Consider the following 22,508-nt stretch of genomic DNA (forward strand, 5'->3'; position numbering starts at 1 on the left):
GACATACCCTCTCCTCCTTACTTGCTGTCTTTCTCTACTGTGTCTGTCCAATAAAAAATATTAGAGTGGGACTGCCCGAAAAAATATCCTTAAAAACAGGAGCAGTGAGGGTCTTACCGAGTGTGCGGACCGGGTTGTTGATGGTGCTGGGGGGGCTCATCCCATGCATGTTGACGGCTCGGACCACAAACTGGTACTCCGTGTCGGGGCTTAACCCTTTGAGGACCATGGAGTTGGCCTCGATGGGCTCCCTGATGTAGGTCCACTCTGTGTCTATCTCAGCTCTGGAGGAGAGAGACACCATTCAGACAGGTATGATGTACAACAGGGGAGGCTGGGGAAGGTAGAAATCGGAGGACAGGCTCATTGTAACGCATGGAATGGAATAAAGAATGGTATCATTCACACACATACACACACACACACACGTTTGATACCATTCCTCATTCCATTCCATGCATTACAATGAGCCCGTCCTCCGATTTCTACGTCCACCAGCCTCCACTGCTGATGCACAGTATAAGTAAAACACAAAAGTGAACACTCATATATTCAGAACACAAGATACACAATCGTTTTATTGCCACATAATTGAGGTGTGAGTTTGTTTTCAGTACAGCATATTAGAGAGCTGTATATTCACCGACATACACTCACCGAACACTTCATTAGGAACGCTATACTAATACTGGGTAGGGCCTCCCTTTGCCCTCAAAACAGCCTCAATTCTTCACGGCATTGATTCCACAAGATGTTGGAAACATTCCTTTGAGATTCTGCTCCATGATGACATGATTGCATCACGCAATTCCTGTAGATCTTTCAGGCGCACTTTCAAGCTGTGAATCTCCCGTTCTACCACATCCCAAAGGTGTTCTATTGGATTCAAATCCGATGACTGGGAAGGCCACTGAAGAACACTGAACTCATTGTCATGTTCATGAAACCAGTTTGAGATGACTTTTGCTTTGTGACATGGTGCATTATCATGCTGGAAGCAGCCATTAGAAGATGGGTAAATTGTGGCCATGAAGGGATGCACATGGTCAGCAACAATACCCAAATAGGCTGTGGCATTCAAGTGATGATTGATTGATATTAACGGGCCCAAAGTGTGCCAAGAAAACATTCCCCACACCATTACACCACCTCCACCATGAGAAGGTGTACAGGTGTTCTACCACCTCCACCATGAGAAGGTGTACAGGTGTTCTACCACCTCCACCATGAGAAGGTGTACAGGCGTTCCTAATAAAGTGTTCAGTGAGTGTATACTGTGGCAATGAAGGCATGACAACACTACACAGTACAATACAACACTAACAAGAAGGTTATGAGCAAGCAACGTGAGAGAGAGGTGTTCTCTGTTCTCTACTATGCATGTCAAAACACTTGACATACATGTATCTCCAATACACCTGCAAAATAATCTGCTTTGCTGCAGTTATATGTACTGTTTATAAAATCAACAACAAGGGATTATAATGTGCTTCTCAAACAGGGATTTGGATGGATAGTCCCCTACAGATTATCTGCGACCATTAGTTTGATGTAATAAAAAAAAAAAAGGTATTATTCGATCGCTTAATATTGTGCCATGTAAAGCTCGGACAGGTCAGTACAACCACAGATTAACATCACAAATACAAGACTAAGACAATGGAATATCATTTCTAGATCTCCCTCAGACAAGCAGCAGAGAGTTGCTCATGGAAGACTGTATTGCAGAGGGAGTCTGATTGTATAACAGTCAGCCTAGCTTAGGGAGGTGTGTCACTCAGTATGGGCAGCCTGAGACAGACAGAGACAGAGACAGACAGAGACAGAGACAGAGACAGAGATAGAGACAGAGACAGAGACAGAGACAGAGACAGAGACAGACAGAGACAGAGACAGAGATAGAGACAGAGACAGAGACAGAGACAGAGACAGAGACAGACAGAGACAGAGACAGAGACAGACAGAGGCAGACAGAGACAGAGACAGACAAAGACAGAGACAGAGACAGACAAAGAGACAGAGAGAGACAGACAGAGACAGAGACAGAGACAGAGACAGATACAGATACAGATACAGAGACAGACAGACAGAGACAGAGACAGAGACAGAGACAGACAAAGACAGAGACAGAGACAGACAAAGACAGAGACAGAGACAGAGACAGATACAGACAGAGACAGAGACAGATACAGACAGAGACAGACAGACAGAGACAGACAGACAGAGACAGAGACAGAGACACCCTGTAGAATGAACCACATCCATGCCACGTTGGCCACTGGCATAGGCTCACCATGTCACAACACACAAGAGACTAATGGGATCGAGATATAATCAGTCAAAGTCTGTTCATCCGCATCTCTTTTGATGTTTGTGATACAGATTTATTTCTAAGTTGGGCATTGTTCTTGAAAGCTCCCATACATACTCTCAGGATGACACACACACACGCATGCATGCACGCACGCATGCACACACACACAAACTTTTGTTGTACACACACACACAGACACACACACACCCTTGTAAGTATCAAACATGAATTCCATGATTAAAATGCCTTCATTGGTTGGCAGACCATGAGACTGATCTGTCCCAGACCACATCATTGACATATGCCCTAAGGCATAGACATGGGAGGTCCTACTCTGGGTCTACATGCCTGTGTGTGTGTGTGTGTGTGTGTGTGTGTGTGTGTGTGTGTGTGTGTGTGTGTGTGTGTGTGTGTGTGTGTATGTGTGTTTGTGTATGTATGCGTGCATGCCCTGGAATCTGAGACTATTACTAACCACCACCGTTAGATCTGTATCCTGAGAACTATGCAGCGATGTGGGAATTCCTTCTCTTTCCCATGTGACTGTCTCTTTCCCACTGACTCTGCTGTCAGGGTAGACTGACTTACATTGAACAGGCAAGCTAAGGACACACACACACTGACATCAACAGATAACAAATACCCTAGTGGAGTAAGCTACTAGATGCAACTCTTTCTCTCAATGTCTACCAATGAAAGGGGCATACAGAACAGTCCAGTCAGGTGAGCGGACTGCAGACTGTCCCCACCTGACAAGAGGCTCAGAGGTTCCAGGCTCTCTGCTCATCCTCGACCAGCAGAGAAACAGGCCTTTCCACTTATCCCCCTCTGCTCCTCTCTGGTCGTGTCCACTCAGGGCTTGTCTCAGCTCTGTTTATGTGCAAAGAGGGTAGGGCTGAGGGCTGAGGGCCATGCCCAGAGAGGGTTAATGGCTGAGGGCCATGCCCAGAGAGGGTTAATGGCTGAGGGCTGATAGCCATGCCCAGAGAGGGTTGGTGGCTGAGGGCTGATAGCCATGCCCAGAGAGGGTTGAGAGGGGGCATGGTAGCGAATGTAGTAGTCATGAATCATCTAATGAGAGCTAGCCACAGTGGCATGACTCTCTGGAGACTTATGAGACATAAAGTCACTCACAGGGCAACAAGATGGCTTTACTGTATCTGTTCTTGGGTGTACAGGAGACCTGTGTTCGAACCCTGTCAGTCACACAGACAAGACTGAAGACTCTACTGTTCTGACGGATTCTCTCAGCTCAGCACTAACACTGCCTGAGGTCTCCTAAGTACAGATTCTCTCTCTCAAAAAAAGAAACATATATTTTATATGTTTGTTTTTTCAACGTTGCCATTTGATATTAGAATCTGGCGACCGCTCAACCAGAAAAGTCTTGTGCGTACCCTGCTGGGGCGAGTCTGAAACACTAGCTGATGTTACGAAAAAGACTGTTAACATCAGGCAAGGCTGGTGGAGGCAGAAATCGGAGGACGGGCTTGATGCACATGTCCTCTGATTTCTACCTCCACCGGCCTCGCCTGATGTTAACAGTCTTGAACCTGTACAGCTGCTATGCTACCTTCAGTACTAAACCGATCACCTTTCCTCAGTGGCTGTTATTCCTGACATCAAAACCTCTCGTTTCACACCGACAGCGTGAGGTAAAAAGAGATGTTTAAACAAACCCACAGTGGTTTGACAGAGTTAGAGAATTCAAACCCAGACATGTGCAGGTGTCTCTTACCTGGCACCACACTACACCACATTCCACATTTGTTTACTGTTCAGCACCTGATCAGCCAGAGGAGCATGGGTCACTCCTTGGAGTTTCTCAAGGTTTCTTCCTCCCTGGGAGTTTTTCCTTGCCACTGTACCCTATAATTTTCTGTCTATGGTTTGGTGTTAGATCATATTGTATTTATTGTTTAGTATTATTTTTGTTGTGAAGCACTTTGCAACATTTGTCTATGTAAAAAGTGCTATACAAATAAATGTGACTGATGTGACTGATTGATTGATCGATTGATTACCTGATGTAGGCGACCAGGAAGTGAAGCACTGGTGCACTGCCCTCACTCTCACCCTGTGTCCATGACAACGCCAGCTCGGTGTCCGATACCGCGGCAACAGTGGGCTGTGTGGGGGGTGAGGGGGGCATACACATCTCTGTGGAGGGAAGGAGCTGAGAGAGTCAGACAACAAGGAAAACAGACAAATCCTGGCATATAATGGTAACAATTTTAATCAAATTGCTTCTCTATGCCTGTGTAATAACACTGTAATTACCATTGTAACAATATGTTTATGTATAAGCATGTTATTACTAATCAATATAGTAATGGCTTTCTCGTAATTGAGTTGAGGAATTTAGTTGTTTTTGTAATTATTAAACCAGCCTTGTTATGAGAGTTATAACAGTGTTACTACACAGGTAATACAATACAGTATCAGTGCCAGTTGACATAAAAATATCTGTCATATTAAGTTTTCTGTGTTCTGCTGTCAGTCACCCTTGCCTTGGCCCCAGCCGCACCAGTCCATCAGAAAACAGACAAAAACTCATAATATAACAAATGCCAATTAGCTGACGCTTTTACCCAAAGGGACTTGCATTGCAGTGAGTGCATACATTTTCAGTATATACGGCACCAGTGGGAATCGAACCCACAACCTTTGCATTGTTAGCACCACATAAGTATGAAGTCATTATCTGATTTGTGGAATTCGGGCGTGATGTTTGAAACAGCCTAGTAGCAACTCTACAAAGCTTTCTTTTGTTTTTAATTGGCTAAACGAACGGTTCGTTAGTCTTGCTAAGCCAGACCACACGGCAATGGGAAGTCTGGAGACGGAGGTTAGCCTTGCTTACCGTGTGACGCAGTGCTGACATCTCTGGGCATGCTAGGTCTGCCCTCACCCGCCCAGCCGTACGCCCCAACACTGACCCTGTACTGGGTAGCAACCTTCAGGTTCCCAATGTCCACATCCTAGGAAAGCGAGAGGGGGGGGGGGGGGGGGGAGGGGGGAGGGGACGATGTGGGAAGGAGGGAGAAAGAGAGAGAGAGAGAGAGAGAGTCTTAAAGAGTCTTAAACATATTGGTACAAACACTGAAAAAAGTCACTGAATAGGGCATGACAAAAGAAAAAAAAAAGAAAAAAATTGTAATGATACTTACAAAACTCGCTTGTCCGTCAATCTGCCCCTAGGAGAACACAAGAACAAGACGTCATCAACCATGCATGTTATTTGACTATGCAGTAAGTGGATACCCAAATAACATGTTCCATATTCTCTGGTAAGCTCTGTTTTTCAAGGAGAGAATTACAACTGACAGAACAGGTCATTCTGAGTAGAGCAGGGGAGGCTGGTGGAGGTAGATATCGGAGGACGGGCTCGTTGTCATGCATGAAACAGAATTACTCAACAAGCCTGTCCTCCGATTTCTATCTCTACCAGCCTCCCCTGCTCTACTGATACCATTCCTAATTCCATCCATGCATTACAATGAGCCTGTCCTCCCATTTCTACCTCCACCAGCCTCCCCTGGAGTAGAGGCTTATTACTCACGGTGGTCAGCATGTCCAGGCTGAGGGGGACCTCCAGAGTCACGGCTGTACTCACTGGACGACTGCCCCTCATCTCTGTGTAGAACACCTGACACACGCACACACACACACACACACACACACACACACACACACACACACACACACACACACACACACACACACACACACACACACACACACACACCTCAGAGTCATTTATAAAGACTGACTGAAAACATTCCATTTCAAATTGCATTCATGTTCATGTATTGTGTTTATTTCCACCCAGATGTGTGCGTGCGTGTGTGTGTGTGTGTGTGTGTGTGTGTGTGTGTGTGTGCCCCACTGAAGGTGTGTTCAGTACATTAAGCTTCTTTAATTGAATTATCTGAGTTTCAGTGGTCAGCCTTACTAGTTACTGCACACCTATGGGATCTAAACACAGCTTCACAGGAAGTGGTCATATCAGCACTTCCACAAATAATGTAACATATTATGTACAGTAAAAGCTATCAAATTAATATCAATGACTAATTTAATACATTATGTTTGATTAAGGTTGTGCTGTGTGATTAAATATATTTAATTTAATATATTGAATATGAGAAGTAATAACCAGATGTACTATGAAGCCATTGAAAGTCACTCAGGCGTTCATAATTCGTTCAGGCGTTCAACGGCATGTTGAAGACGTGTTGGAGTCAAGCTGTCCAACTGACGTCTGTTTGAGACCTCAGTCTCAAGGGCTGTTTCCCATATGGTCATGTTGTGGACCAAGACTCGGTTAAGGAATAACATGCACTACTGTATGAGCTATTAACTATGTTGTATCTAGAACCTTCTTTCTGAGGTGGTACTGCATAAAACAGTAGACATGTATGGTACATTCTATTAGCACAGTGCTTCTGAACTCAACAATGACTGTCAACAATTCACAAAGTCATGAAGAATTATGACAAGGTCCGACCTTTACTGTGAACAACAACAACAACATATCAACAAAACATATCAACAAAACATGTGGCTGTGAGCATGAAAAAATCAACAAGAGGCAAACACTACTAGAAAACAGGATTCTACAAACCTGATTGGCCAAATGAATGAGTGCTAATCTCAGAGTGGTCAACTAGTCTTCTAATCCTCTTAGAGGGGAACATATGGTCCATTCCAGGACGGATACGCTCAATCTGATACCACATATTAATGCCTTCCACAAAACAAACACCAAACACACAGGCAGGGGGAGAGGTCTGGGCTTTTCTCTCAATATCTGTTTTCATACAATGGGAAAAAATAATATGTCATAATAATTGACCACGTTTAACTTTGCATTGTGTCGATGCAAAACATAAGCATTTTTGATTATCTGCTGTGCATATCAGTCTCTCCTGCCACAGGCTATACTCACCAACTGCCAAAGAATGTTTTATGTGGTATTTACCCAGCAACAATACTTTGATTGGCTACCAAATGAAGCATCATAATGTATGCATTTTTGGTGAATTAAGTCACCCTTGGCACTCTAGAATGTTGACAAATTGGGCGACTTCATTCACCCTTGGCACTAAATGGGTTAAAGAACTTTACTGTTTTTACTTTACTTTGTAATTTGGGTGAACTATGTCAGAATCCCACCAGGCCCAGTCAGAATCCCACTAGGCCCCATCAGAATCCCACCAGACCCAGTCAGAATCCCACCAGACCCAGTCAGAATCCCACCAGGCCTAGTCAGAATCCCACCAGACCCAGTCAGAATCCCACCAGACCCAGTCAGAATCCCACCAGGCCCAGTCAGAATCCCACCAGACCTAGTCAGAATCCCACCAGGCCCAGTCAGAATCCCACCAGGCCCAGTCAGAATCCCACCAGACCTAGTCAGAATCCCACCAGGCCCAGTCAGAATCCCACCAGGCCCAGTCAAAATCCCACCAGGCCCAGTCAGAATCCCACCAGACCTAGTCAGAATCCCACCAGGCCCAGTCAAAATCCCACCAGGCCCAGTCAGAATCCCACCAGGCCCAGTCAGAATCCCACCAGGCCCAGTCAGAATCCCACCAGGCCCAGTCAGACATACAGGACAAAGGATAGCCGTGGCGGGAGAGAGAAGCGTGCAGTAAGACACCACCCAAGTCTGCTGCCAGCGCAGCAGAGATAATGGGTTTCTCATGGAGACAAAGAGAGAGGAAATACAATTTATGGCAGATCTGAGATAAGAGATTTTTTTCTGTCAGTTTCAGATGACAGACAGGGGTATGGGAGAGACAGAGAGAGGGGGGGTGAGAGAAATAGAGAGAGAGAGGGGGGGGGGCGAGAGAGAAAGAGAGGGAGAAAGAGAGGGAGAAAAAGAGCGAGAGAAAGAAATAGATGGAGGGAGTGGGGAAACAGAAGAGAAACAGGGCCAACACTACTTTTTGGCCCATGATGGCCTTGGGTAATGTTCCCAAAAATATTCTCATACAGCCTTCAGCCCAGAGACACATGAGCACAGTCTCACACAGCGACAGCTCTGTTTGACCTCACATAACACCCAGCAGGACGAGTGTTGGAACACCTCAGCCTGGTTCTGGGTAAATAGGGCGGAGTTCCTTTCCCAAAACCTTTGTAGCACTAATATCAGCTTTCCTCCGTTGACTACAAAGTACACTAGTCTTTTTAATATTTGTCTATGTGTAATTTTTATTACTTTTGTTTTTCTGCCATAACCAGCACCTCTGAGAAAACACTTAATTTTAGCAAAAGTGTGTGTGTGTGTGTGTGTGTGTGTGTGTGTGTGTGTGTGTGTGTGTGTGTATCTGTGTGTCTGTGTGTCTGTATGTATATATGTGTGTGTGGAGCTCAGCTTTAATTTGAGGGTATTCACATCCAAATTGGAGGAAGGGTTTAGGAATTACAGCTCTTTAATATGTAGCCCCCTCTTTTTCAAGGGACCAAAAGTAATTGGACAATTGACTCAAAGGCAGTTTCATGGATAGGTGTGGGCTATTCCTTTGTTATTTATTTATCAATTAAGCAGGTAAATGGTCTGAGTTGATTCCAAGTGTGGCATTTGCATTTGGAAGCTTTTGCTGTGAACGCACAACATGCGGTCAAAGGAGCTCACAATGCAAGTGAAACAGGCCATCCTTAGGCTGCAAAAACAAAAAGATCCATCAGAGAGATAGCAGCAACATTAGGAGTGGCCAAATCAACAGTTACATTCTGAGAGAAACATTCTGAGAGAAAAATAACGCACTGGTGAGCTCAGCAACACAATAAGGCCTGAATGTCCACGGAAGACAACAGTGGTGGATGATCGCAGGATCCTTCACATGGTAAAGAAAAACCCCTTCACAACATCTAGCCAAGTGAAGAACACTCTCCAGGAGGTAGGCATATCATTATCCAACTCTACCATAAAGAGAAGACTTCACGAGAGCAAATACAGAGGGTTCACCACAAGGTGCAAACCATTCATAAGCTTCAAGAATAGAAAGGCCAGATTAGACCAAAAAACATATTAAAAAAACAGCCCAGTTCTGGAACAGCATTCTTTGGACAGATGAAACTAAGATCAACCTGTACCAGCATGATGGGAAGAAAAAAGTATAGAGAAGGCTTGGAACTGCTCATGGTCCGAAGCATACCACATCATCTATAAAACACGGTGGAGGCAGGGTGATGGCATGGGCATGCATGGCTTCCAATCGCACTGGGTCACTAGTGTTTATTGATGATGTGACAGAAGACAGAAGCAGCCGGATGAATTCTGAAGTGTTTATGGATATTCTGCCTGCTCAGATTCAGCAAAATTCACTCAAAAAGTTGATTGGACGGCGTTTCACAGTACAGATGGACAATGACCCAAAACATACTGCGAAATCAACCCAGGAGTTTTTTAAGGCAAAGAAGTGGAATATTCTGCAATGGCTGAGTCACCTGATCTCAACCTGATCGAGCATGCATTTTACTTGCTGAAGACAAAACTAAAGGCAGAAAGACCCACGAACAAACAACAACTGAAGACAGCTGCAGTAAAGGCCTTGCAAAGCATCACAAAGGAGGAAACCCAGCATTTGGTGATGTCCATGGGTTCCAGACTTCAGGCAGTCATTGCCTGCAAAGGATTCTCGACAAAGTATTAAAAATGAACATTTTATTTATGATTATGTTCAATTACATTTGAGCCCCTGAAAATAGGGGACTGTGTATAAAAATGTTTGCAATTCCTACACGTTTCTTACAATATTTTAATTCTTACTTTTTTAATTCAACCCCTTGAATTAAAGCTGAAAGTCTGCCCTTCAATTGCATCTCAATTATTTCATTTCAAATCCATTGTGGTGGCGTACAGAGCCAGAATTATGAAAATTGTGTCACTGTCCAAATATTTCTGGACCTAACTGTATGTATGTATGTATGTATATATGTATGTACAATACCAGTCAAAAGTTTGGACACACCTTGCCAAGAGTGTGCAAAGCTGTCATCAAAGCAAAAGGTGGCTACTTTGAAGAATCTAAAATATAAAACATATTCTGGTTTGTTTAACACTTTTTTGTTTATTACATAATTCCATATGAGGGTTAGGGTTAGTGTGTGTGTGTGTGTATGTGTGTGTCTGTATGTATGTATGTATGTATGTATGTGTGTATGTGTATGTATGTGTGTGTGTGTGTGTGTGTGTGTGTGTGTGTGTGTGTGTGTGTGTGTGTGTGTGTGTACACGTGTGCGTTAACAACGCATGTAAAGTGATTATGATGGATGGTGCTGATACCTTATACCCTGTGATGGTGCTGACGTGGCGGCGAGGCATCTTCCACCGGACGCTGAAGGCCGTGCAGTTCACCGTCTCCAGCTGGATGTCCAGCGGAGGGCTCAGGCGCTCTGCAACGACGGACAGACGTGATGTCATCAACATGCGACAAGGTCAAAAGGAAGTGGCACTCACTCGCGGCGCGCGATAAAGAGGTCATAATAGATGGATAGAAATAGACATGCGGAGGCTGGCGGAGGTAGAAATCGGAGGACAGGCTCATTGTAATGCATGGAGTGTAATGAGGAACCGTTCCTTATTTCATTCCATGCATTACAATGGGCCTGTCCTCCGATTTCTACCTCCACCAGCCTCCACTGAAATAGACATGGAACAGCAATGAATCAATAACGGGTTAGACAAAACAAAACACACTGTGAACAGTTCAGGTGCATTTTAAAGAATGAGCACAATACAAGACTATACCTCTGTTTCTAAGACGTTCAATAACACTCATACGTAAGCTGTTAAGGAGTTTCTGTCCACCTTTGGCTGTGTCACAATTAACCCGACACCAGGATATCCCAAATCAAATCAAACCAAACTTTATTTACACAGCACATTTCATACACAGATGCGATACAATGCGCTATACAGGAAACATTTTTGCCTATTTTCAGAAGGCTAGGACCCAACCGCTTCACATTGTGCCCTTGACACCGACTGCAGGGACAGATCCAGCCACGTCCAGCCTAGTCTGAGACACGCTAGAGACCTCACTGACAATGTCATCCTACAACCCAGTCATTCAGAGCTGATTGAATGTTTGTTCCAACACCTTGAAGGCTTGTTGAAGGGTGACACAATGTGCACTTGAGCTGTCATTATGTCAAAGGCCGCCGCTCACCCCCGAGATTATAAATTCCTGGGGATGATAATGGGGGCGTCAGGTTGGTCAGGTAATTGCTTTTCTGGTTTGAAGTATCAGTGCACCATCGCTCTGTCACCTGTATGACTACCAAAGAGGGTGAGAGGAGGAGTGTGTTTGCGTGCGTGCGTGCATATGTGTGTGTGTGTGTGTGTCTGTGTCTGTGTCTCTGTGTGTGTCTGTGTCTGTGTGTGTGTGTGTGTGTCTATTTACTCTTGGTGAGTTATGTGTGACTTCACTCAGACTTGACCTTCCCAGGCCTGTGAGAAGGAATGTCTGATGGAGAGAAACCCAGCCCAGACAAGAGAAAATGGAGCTAGCCTACTCTACTCTGCCCTGCCCTGCCCTGCCCTACTCTGCCCTCCCCTCCCCTCCCCTGCCCTGCCCTACTCTGCCCTCCCCTCCCCTCCCCTGCCCTGCCCTACTCTGCCCTCCCCTCCCCTCCCCTGCCCTGCCCTACTCTGCCCTCCCCTCCCCTCCCCTGCCCTGCCCTGCCCTGCCCTGCCCTGCCCTGCCCTACTCTACTCTACTCTGTGTGTGCATATACTTATGTGTGTGTGTATATATGTGTATATATGTGTGTGCGTGCATCCGTGCATCCGTGCATCCGTGTGCATGTGTAGGTAATGCAGTGTGTCAGCTGGCAACATGTTTGATACCATTCCTTATTCCATTCCATGCATTCCAATGAGCCCGCCCTCCGATTTCTACCTCCACCAGCCTCCCCTGTCACCCAACCATGTACAACTGATTCTGTAACCGTTAGCTAATAATTAATCAATCAGTTAATAGCTGATAATGAAATACTAATGCTAATGAAGCATGTCCTGGTCTTATCCATTAAGGCTGAGGTATCAATACGAAACCATGTCAATCATGATTTGCTTCTCTGCCTAAACATACTAAAGTATCTATAAATCAGAATCTATATGCGAAAACAATTCGACCACTCTTTCAGGCCGAGTCAGGAGAACTGTCAGTAGTCTTTACATCCTGTAGTCCAGCCAGTTGTCTGGTTTAGGTCTGATGTGATTCAAGTGGACAAGTCCCTCCTCAGATGTTCCAAAAACAGAGAAATAACACACGCCTCAGGAATACAACAGACCTGCAGCTGTCCCCGAAAGACACCAATTGACCCAGGAAGACATCAGAGCAGAACCGGCAAGTCAGATACAACTGCAGAGTGGTGTGTGTGTGTGTGTGTGTGTGTGTGTGTGTGTGTGTGTGTGTGTGTGTGTGTGCGTGCATGCATGTGTGTATGCGTGCATGTGTGTGTGTGTGTGTGTGTGTGTGTGTGTGTGTGTGTGTGCGCGTCCTTTCGTGTGTGCGTGTGTGCATGTCCTTCCATGCGTGTGTGTTTGTGTGTGTGTGTGCATACGTCCTTCCGTGCATGTGTGTGTGTGTGTGTGTGTGTGTGCATCGTTCCGTACGTGCGTGTGTGCGTCCTTACATGTGTGTGTGTGTGTGTGTGTGTGTGTGTGTGTGTGTGTGTGTGTCAGAAACCCACTACTCTGAGTTGTCCTCTGCAGACAGGCAGATGGAACAGTGTGCTTCCAGGAGGCCTGAAGGACAGAGATCACAGAGAGACTAAGCCAGTGTCTATTGGAGAGAGAACTGTGGACCAGAGCCCAAACATCGCTCAGCGCTAAATATCCATGAGAGGCCCATTCTGTTTGGTCATGATGAGGGTACGGTCTGAAATAGGCTACCCCTCCTGATACAAGCCACCAAGCAGCCTGGAAATGAATGCACTGCGTAACAGTCTTCTAGCTTCTCTCTAGTGACAGTAGGGCTGGCTACAGTATTAGAGTGGTTACCTTATGTCCGATTATCAACTCTCTGTCTTATTAACTCTTTATGCAACCGATAACAATGTACTCGTTAGTGAGCTTTCCTTAGGAATAGAGCCATGTAATGGTTATAAGTGAACTCGTTCAGGTTTGTGGACATTTGTAATCAGGCAAAGTTGGTCTAGAATAATACAGACAGGCGCGCACACACACACACACACACACACACACACACAGTTATTTCCTGATATAACACATTATGCTCACACTAGAATGCTACAGTGGTAGAATGCAATGGTAGAATACTACAGTGGTAGAATGCTACAGTGGTAGAATGTTATGGTAGAATGCTACACTGGTAGAATGCTACACTGGTAGAATGTTATGGTAGAATGCTACAGTAGTAGAATGTTATTCTAGAATGCTACAGTGGTAGAATGTTATGGTAGAATGCTACAGTAGTAGAATGTTATTCTAGAATGCTACAGTGGTAGAATGCTACAGTGGTAGAATGTTATGGTAGAATGCTACAGTGGTAGAATGTTATGGTAGAATGCTACAGTGGTAGAATGCTACAGTGGTAGAATGTTATGGTAGAATGGTAGAATGCTACAGTGGTAGAATGCTTCAGTGGTAGAATGTTATGGTAGAATGCTACACTGGTAGAATGCTACGTTCTAAACACTTTCATAGACTTGATGAAACTTTGCTACATTATTGTGTGTTTGTCATTGTCTGACTTCTCTGACCTTGTCCTAACATTGTCCGAACATTGTCCTAACATTGTCCGAACAATGTCCGAACATTGTCCTAACATTGTAGTTCTAATGTTTTTGTTTACTGTCTAATGTCTGTTTGTGGACACCAGAAAAACTAGTGACCTAATAAAGAATACAGAACAAAGAATGTGGACAATAATCTAGGACCAACATGGGTGTATAATACTGAGCCTAGAGCAGAAAGAGGCAGTGTCAAAGTGTGAAGGGTGGGGTTCGAACCCGGGTTTCCAACTTGGAGGACACAAGCATCTACCGTTAGGCCAAGAGGACATCCTCAAGGTCTGATTCCAAGTCACCTCTGCTACAAGAGGATGTCTAATGTTGTGGTGTCAGTGACTTCATTCATGCCTGTGTGGCACTGTCGTAACAACATTGTATTCTTGTGTTGTTACATATAGTGATTAAGTAATCCTTTGTAACAGAGTTGAGCTGTTTTAATTATTACTCAATATACAGTATCTGGTCTATGTGAAAAGGTAGACAGGAGAAAAGTTGTATATATATAAAAAATAAATAAGGAATAAACCATGTAAGCGTACTGTAATAGCTGAATGTTTGAAATACAAACAGGCATGTGATGTATTGTGACAGACAATTATAGATTTAACTCCTGAATAGGTATTTTCCTTCTCCTCTCCTCTCCTCTCCTCCACTGTCTTGTCCACCACTTGTATCCATCTGCAAATCCTCATCTGCACCATCAGAAACGAGACCAATTCTTTGATCTGTTGTTCATCTTCAACAGAGCTGTTGATTTATCTAAGCAGTTGATAATCACTGTTACCTGAGCTCTGCTTTGAGCACTAGGCCAAAAGCATCATCCATTTGACAACATCGAAACACAAAATGCATACAATTATTATCACTGATAAATGCAACATGTCCTTGATCTCCCGCGTGACTCCTCCACAAAATTTCAATAATTCTATAAATTACAATTCAATCAAAAATGTCTGTGCATGTATAGTAGACTGTAGATTACATGTTTTGACGCATATCGCATAGTTTATTTGTCCCCATGTTGTATTGATCTATATGAGCAACATGTCAATCAAAGGATCACATTGTGAACCTACCCGATCTTCGAACGTTTGTCCTTCTGGCGCAAAAAGAAAAGTTGATCATGCATACTGAGAAGAGCAGCAGGTACAACAGGCTCCTCCTGTCATTACAGGTAAATTCCATTTCTTCTTTGTCGAAAGTTAAAAAGGTCAAATGTTCATTTTAATCCAAATGAAAACTCCGCGTGTCTAATTATAAGGACTAACGGGATATCCAACCGATAAAAGTAAGACTACCCGCGTGTCATTCAAAGGTAAAACCACAACGAGAAGGCAACTGAGGTTGGTTTGACACTGATAAGATTACAATCTGTTAAAGATCAGTTGGACACACAGCGAACGAACCACGAGCAGCTGCTGTGCCACACAGCACATGGAGAGAGAGAGAGAGAGAGGGAGAGAGAGAGAGAGACAAGTGTCGTGCGTAAAAAAAAAAAAACGTCAACAAAAAAAACTAAATAATCACTATCCGAATCCTGACGAATGATAACTGATATGACAGTGCGCCGCTGCTCCTCTTCTTCCTCTCTCTGGGAGTTTGCGAGATGAGATGGTAGAGGAGAGGAAGAGCAGAAACGTGGGGCCATTTACAGTTAAGAGGATAATAGCCTTCTAATCCCCCCAGATGGAGACTTGGGAGTCCGCTACAGTGCAGCCACTTAAGACTAATATAGAAACACGGAACCACACTGTGGAAGGACGCTATGGAAGACCGGAGAGCATAACTAATGGATGACTGTTTCTCTATTGTTGTTGTTATTATTATAATTATAATAATTATTATTATTGTTGTTGTGATTTGGGGTTAAGTTGCCTACCACAGCAACAACCGAAGAATGCTTTTATGCAGACACTGTAATGCATTAGAAAATGAGATGTCCTTTCACTGTGTATTGCTTGCTGCACCCTGATAGCCAAGTTTGCAGAGAGATAGATCAGCCAAATGGGCTAAGTAAACTGGCCAGTTTGTGTATGTGTGTGTGTGTGTGTGTGTGTGTGTGTGTGTGTGTGTGTGTGCGTGTGTGCGTGCGTGTGTGTGTCCCTCCCCCCTTCTAAGTTTGGTCCTTATCAAGATATTCAAGCTTTAATATCAGCCCTGTCTCTATGATGATCCCCTCCCCCAATAACCAACCACACACGCACACACACGTTTATTGATCTAAAGAGTAGTCTTGGCTTTGGCAGAGGGCCAACAACACTAGCCTGTGCCCTATAAGGGTAGGGGCAACAGGTGGCATGAGATGATGGATAAGGATTATCAAGTACTTCATAGCATCATTAATAGCCCAATCAAAACTCTCTGATGGATCAGAACAGCCTGTTTTGACAATGACATGATTATGTATAGTATAGTATAGTATAGTATAGTATAGTATAGTATGGGTTAGTATAGTATAGTTCACATTGTTATTCCTTTACCACTGCATTTGAGTTATCTATGAGTTATCTATATCAACATGTATACAAGTTGTTGTATACCTTAACCTCATTGTTTTAATTTCAAATCCAAGCTTTTAGAGTATATAGCCAAAGGAGATTCCGATACTTACGGAGGGCACTGGAAGTAGACTATTCAAATAATACTTAATACATGTGTGTTGATGATTGCTTGGAAGAGAAAGTCAACAACCAGTTGAACAGAAAAAAAAAATGTATTTCATGCATGAAAATCATTTCTTGAAGGCAATGCGCATATTAGACACGCAGTCAACTGTGACGAGATGCTAATCACATCTCCAGATAGACTTCCTGCGAATCAGTTAAACGCCTGATGGATTTGACAAAGCAATCATGGTTAACTACCTGACAGGTGTAGCGTAAAATAGGCAAATCTCCGCTGCTTAGTGGCGGGGAGACCGTTTTGTTGTTGTTTGAATCGCAGACTGCCCCTTTAAGTCTGCATTGAGAATCAATGTCAATGACTGTTTTTTGGGGGGTGGTCAGTCTTGTTAGAACCTCCTCTTGAAGCTCTATTATCTCCCCCTGCGGGTCACCGCTATTTAACCTTCCCTGCCGCACGAGGAAATGAGGAATCACAAGCAGGAGTCAAAAGGAAATTGTTGAATACATTACAGCCCGCCTGCAGAAACTCTGTTGTTTCATCGCCATAGGGTTATAGCAGAGGAGATCTACTCTAAGGACAATATGATTGCTGTTTTGTTTTCTCATTATAACAAAGGAAGGAAAGTTTAAAGCAGGATAGGATGAGTGATCCTGTATGGGGCTATATGAATATAGAAAGCGGTTATGGATATATCCCATGAGTTCTTGTTTGTTGGTATTGATTATTGTATTGATTATTCTCTAATAATATTCACTTTCATTGAACTACTGTCCAATATTAGTTAGGTTACCCGACAGAATACTTGCTTTGAATAATGTTTCACAATGACAATGAGGAATCACAACCTGACGAGGTTCATACTCTTCCCTGAGGGAGTATAGCCCCCCTCCCACCCCCCCACCCCCCGTAAAGCAGTACCTTCTCTCTACAGTAGCTTTGACACAACTTCCAGCTTCCTAGACATTTAATCTGACACCATTTGTTTTTTTGCAACCCAATGTTTTTGTTCATTATCACAGGCTAATAGGATCCACTGCTCATCCCTCTGGCTACCAATTCAGCATCCCTGTCTTCAATTTAAAACTCCCAACAACCAAACGCAAAAGTGCAACTTCTACTAATCTCTGAGTTCCTGCATGCAAATACAGACATCGTGCATCCGCTGCGAGCGTCAAACAAACTAGCTTGATGATTTGGGCAGTTGTTTCAAGCTTTTTGGGGAGTCACCCTCTGAATCAGAGAGGGGGGGGGGGGGGATTTTTGAGAACCAATTTATTCATTGTCACCCTGCCTACCAAGTTTGGCAAACTATGTTTCACATCGAATGTTCATGGGGCACCATGTTGGCACCATCGGTTCCATGTTGGCATTCTATTTAGAATGCATGTTAGCACTGTCATTAGGATGGAACGTTTGGTGCCAAGATGAGGATACTATGCCAAACTCTGAATACATGGCTCTGCCTGCAAAGCTGCAATGAGTTGAGTTGGGTTGTGGCTCAGGGCTTGTGTTCACAAAGCGTCTCTGAGTAGGAGTGCTGATCTGGGATCAGGTCCCCCCATCTGTCCATGTCACCTCATTCATTATGATCTAAATGGCAAAACTGATCCCAGCACTGGTACTCCTCTGAGATGCTTTGTGAATACAGGCCCTGTTCGTTTCTCCACTAGGATCAGTAGATAGTTGCTCATGTACTCATGTGTTGAGCATTTATTGCTGGAACAAGGAATTACAGTTGTAGAGGGCGCCCTCTAGTGATGCAATGATGCAATCACATTAGATCCGAAAGCCCTGCTTGTCAATTATAATCGTTCCTAATTTAGAGTAACTATGTTACTGTTAATATCCAATGAGTTTTATCTTACACCTCACAATCCCTTTCTTGGTATAAATATCCAAACAAGACAGGGTAGTGTCAACAGCTTGTTCACTCTCTCTGAACCATCAATGATTTAAGGAGAGGAAGGCTAAACACAATTAAATGTGTTTAGTTCTTGTGATAATTTCTTTAAAGATTTTTTTTTTATTATTCATAATCACCTGAATACTCGCCTGATACTACAGTCACAACATTAGTAACCACCACTCTGGCAGCGTAAACTCCAGGACTTGTCATTCCTTCCAAATCCAGAGTCACCACCTGACCTGTTTATGTCTTTATATGAGACTGCTGTTTGAACCCACACACCCCTCCTCTCAACCTCCCAGTAACAGCATCCAGACAGACCCTCTCAACCTCCCAGTAACAGCATCCAGACAGACCCTCTCTACACAGCTCCTGAGCATAGTAAGGGAATCTCTCTGGAGGATGAGGATACGGTTGGGCTTGTTTGCATACAACGTGTCAATACAACTTGATCATTTCTTTAAAAACACAATTTATTCATAATAACCTGAATAAGGTACTGCACATGAATAATAATCATGTTATGATTTAAACCACACATTTGCATTTCAAAATCAAACAAAAACACACATTTTATGAATCTGTTTATGAATTTAGAAATATAAATATAAAGCATTGTGCATTCTAGCATTGTGACTGCTAATGGCCATGGTCCTGGCATAGATTTGTTTTTCTTATGATGACTGGTGTATAGATGATTCACTTACTTTAGACAGATGTACTTGTCGTAAGTCGCTTTGGATAAAGGCGTCTGCTAAATGTCAAAAATGTAAATGTTATGGGTACCCCTACTCCAGCTCACACAGCTCAGCACTGGATCCAATATACCCATAAACCAAAAAGCCAGGATATAGGAGCCGGGTGAATGTGGTCTGTTCTCTAATGTGGTCTGTTCTCACATATTGTCTGCTCCATTACAAACAAATGCTTCCAAATTCATTGGATGGTGCTTCATCATACAGTAAGACATTGACCCAAAACATACTGCCATAGCAACTAGGGAGTTTTTCAGGGCCAAAAAGTGGAATGTTCTTTAGCCAATATTTAGATTTAAATCCAATTGAACATGCATTTCATTTCCTGATGAGAAGTTTTGAAGCAAACAGACCTCAAAAAAGAGCATCACCAGAGAATATACCCAGCATCTGTTGGGGTCAATAGGTTGCAGACTTATGCAATTATTGCATGCAAAGGATTGTCGACCAAATACAAAAATGTTTTACTTTATTTGAACATTATATGATTTTTTGGAGCCCAGAAATAGGGGAAGTATGTTTAAAAAATGTTGTACTTTCTAAACGGTGAATCCAATCTGAAAATTTAATTAAATCTGAGAATCTCTACTTTGACCCCATTGTTTGATTTTAAATTCAAACTGTTGGAATATAGAGCAAAAAGAAGACAAAATGCTTCCTCTTTCAAATACTTATGGAAGTCACTATAAGTTAATCATTCTATACCTGTGGAAACCTGTGTGACAATAATCAGATTGTAAATCAATAACACCAGCAACCTTTACCCTCTCCAATAAACGAACATAGCAGTGTGGATAGATATGTACACTGACATGAAATTGTCCCCTATCAGTCAAACCCAGTCATCTTCCTCTGCCTTTATGTATACCAGATAATATAGCATTCATTCTCAGTCCTATATTTACCATAAAGTCACCAATTAGTAGCTCTGGATTTCACCTGTTTCTCAGACCTTTCTGTTGCAGCTGAGACTGTATCATGGCCTTTATCTTCATCCATGGAACACAGCAAACAGATACACTGCTGATCAGTACGGCAGTAAGCCTTCAATACTTCATCATGACAAGAGCAGATCTTCTCCTGCAGTTGTGTGGAGGCTTTGACCAGCTTGTGCTTCTTAAAGGCAGGAGATTCATAGTGAGGCTGGAGGTGAGTCTCACAATAAGAGGCCAGATACACCAGACAGGACATGAGGGCTTTCTGCTTACTCCCAGTACAGACATCACACGCCACATCTCCAGATCCAGCAGAACAGTGAGCAGGAGGAGTAGCTTGGAGTCCTGTCTTCTTCAGTTTCTCCACTAATTCAACCAACAGTGTTTTTCCTCAGAACAGGCCTAGGGACATAGCTTTCCTTGCACAGGGGGCTGTAGACCCTCTTCTGATTATCCTGATCCCAGCAGCCCTTAATACAGCCCATACAGTAGTTGTGTCCACAGGGAATAGTCACCGGATACTTCAGTAGATCCAGACAGATTGGACAACTCACCGTGTCCATGCTCTGCGCCATTTTGCTGCACACACTAGACTGAACAGCAGAGAGCACACACTAGACTGAACAGCAGAGAGCACACACTAGACTGAACAGCAGAGAAAGATCTAAGTTTCGTTTCTCTACAAGTGTTTATGCTTGTGACTGGGAACACTTCTCGTTCTGGTTCTGTGTGTGTACTGTGTATAGCAGCTCCAGCAGGTGTGGTGTGTGTGTGTGTGTGTGTGTGTGTGTGTGTGTGTGTGTGTGTGTGTGTGTGTGTGTGTGTGTGTGTGTGTGTGTGTGTGTGTGTGTGTGTATGTGTGTGTGTGTGTGTGTGTGTGTGTGTGTGTGTGTGGCTGTAGCTGTAGGGGGCGTGTTGGACAGAGGCCTGGGAGAGTGTGTTTTTTCTTGCCCAGACCACATTCCACACCCCTGACTTATAAAAACAGTTACTGTCTTTCTGATTGTTAAAAGCCCACATTAACTTGCTTTCCCTAGACAAGTTAAGATTGATTGCAGCTGAGCAGCTGAGACACAACACCAATGTCTCACCAAACGTGTTGAAATGTGTCACTTACTGCATACATGTTTACGAAACAGTTTGGCCTAATAAGTATGTCATATGGTTAGTTTGCAGTTTCCTTTTAGTAATCAGTAGGCAGTATGAGCATTCAGACACAGCCAATGCCAATGGCTCACCAAACTACAAAAAAAAACATCTTATTGTTCAGTTCACTACTTTAGTCTGAATGTATGAGAGAAAAAAATTGAGACGGTTGATTCAACATAAAATGTCCTCTAGAGCCATCTAGAGGACATTTTATGTAATTGCAGTGAGAAGCATATTTCAAGGCAATAACTATCACTGGTAAAAACTCATCAGAGACAAAATGTATATGATATTTTATTTGATATATCAAGATTGAGATATTGAGAGACCTTTGCTGTGTCATATAAAAGACTGAGACCCCTTAATTAATACTCATCTAACGCATCATCATCACTTTCTCTAAAAATACCAACCAAGGAGCAGTTAAGACAGGGTAGCATCAACAGCTGTTTCTCTCCTTCTGAACCAGGACATATAGAGGAGGAGAGGAAGGCTCTGTTGTCAAGATAAAGGAGGGAAAGTTGCTCCTAGACGCTGGTCTTGGGTCAGTTATGTGTTTTTCAATGAGGTTCAGTGTTGTTTAACAATCCAGATTCAGGAAGATGTTTTCAGTGTGTTTAGTTTTCATACAAAGTTTCAGCTTGGACTGAAGACCTGAAGGGTGAAACAAAAACTGTAGCTCCAAAAACTATTCACAATCACCTGAATATCGTAGAGCAAATGAAAATAAGCATATTTCATTTAAAAAAATAAATAATAATAATAATCAAAATCAAACAAAATCACACCTTTTATGGATCTGTTTATAAGTTGTTATGTATTTCAATGTATGCATAATTCACTATGAGATCTGTGCATGAGGACATTCTATACATGAGACCCCTTATCTGGGAACAGCACCACTGACTGAGGGTGAGATACTAAACACAACACACTGTCTTAACAACTGGTCTGGGTTCAGCATTACTGACACTCAACACAAAACACTTGATTATCTTTGAAGACCAAATCACTGGTTAGTTGATGATAAAGCATCACTCTTATGGGGACCT

The 22,508-nt window shown here is 43.3% G+C and overlaps 1 protein-coding gene across 1 annotated transcript in view; it reads right to left on the reverse strand.

Annotated features, from left to right (window-relative positions):
- The window catches only part of egflam (EGF-like, fibronectin type III and laminin G domains), a gene marked incomplete at both ends in the record, with an annotated part of 29,353 nt that extends 14,082 nt beyond the window's left edge, over positions 1-15,271 (reverse strand). Inside the window, 7 exons of the mRNA XM_083673754.1 lie at positions 118-284; positions 4,339-4,474; positions 5,178-5,295; positions 5,485-5,511; positions 5,877-5,963; positions 10,611-10,720; positions 15,163-15,271. Of these exons, the coding sequence (XP_083529880.1) occupies positions 118-284; positions 4,339-4,474; positions 5,178-5,295; positions 5,485-5,511; positions 5,877-5,963; positions 10,611-10,720; positions 15,163-15,271 (754 nt within the window). The remainder of the gene's footprint in view (positions 1-117; positions 285-4,338; positions 4,475-5,177; positions 5,296-5,484; positions 5,512-5,876; positions 5,964-10,610; positions 10,721-15,162) is intronic.
- Between the last annotated feature and the right edge of the window lie 7,237 nt (positions 15,272-22,508).

Source organism: Argentina silus, assembly GCF_951799395.1.
Source record: "Argentina silus genome assembly, chromosome: 7".
NCBI lineage: Eukaryota > Metazoa > Chordata > Actinopteri > Argentiniformes > Argentinidae > Argentina > Argentina silus.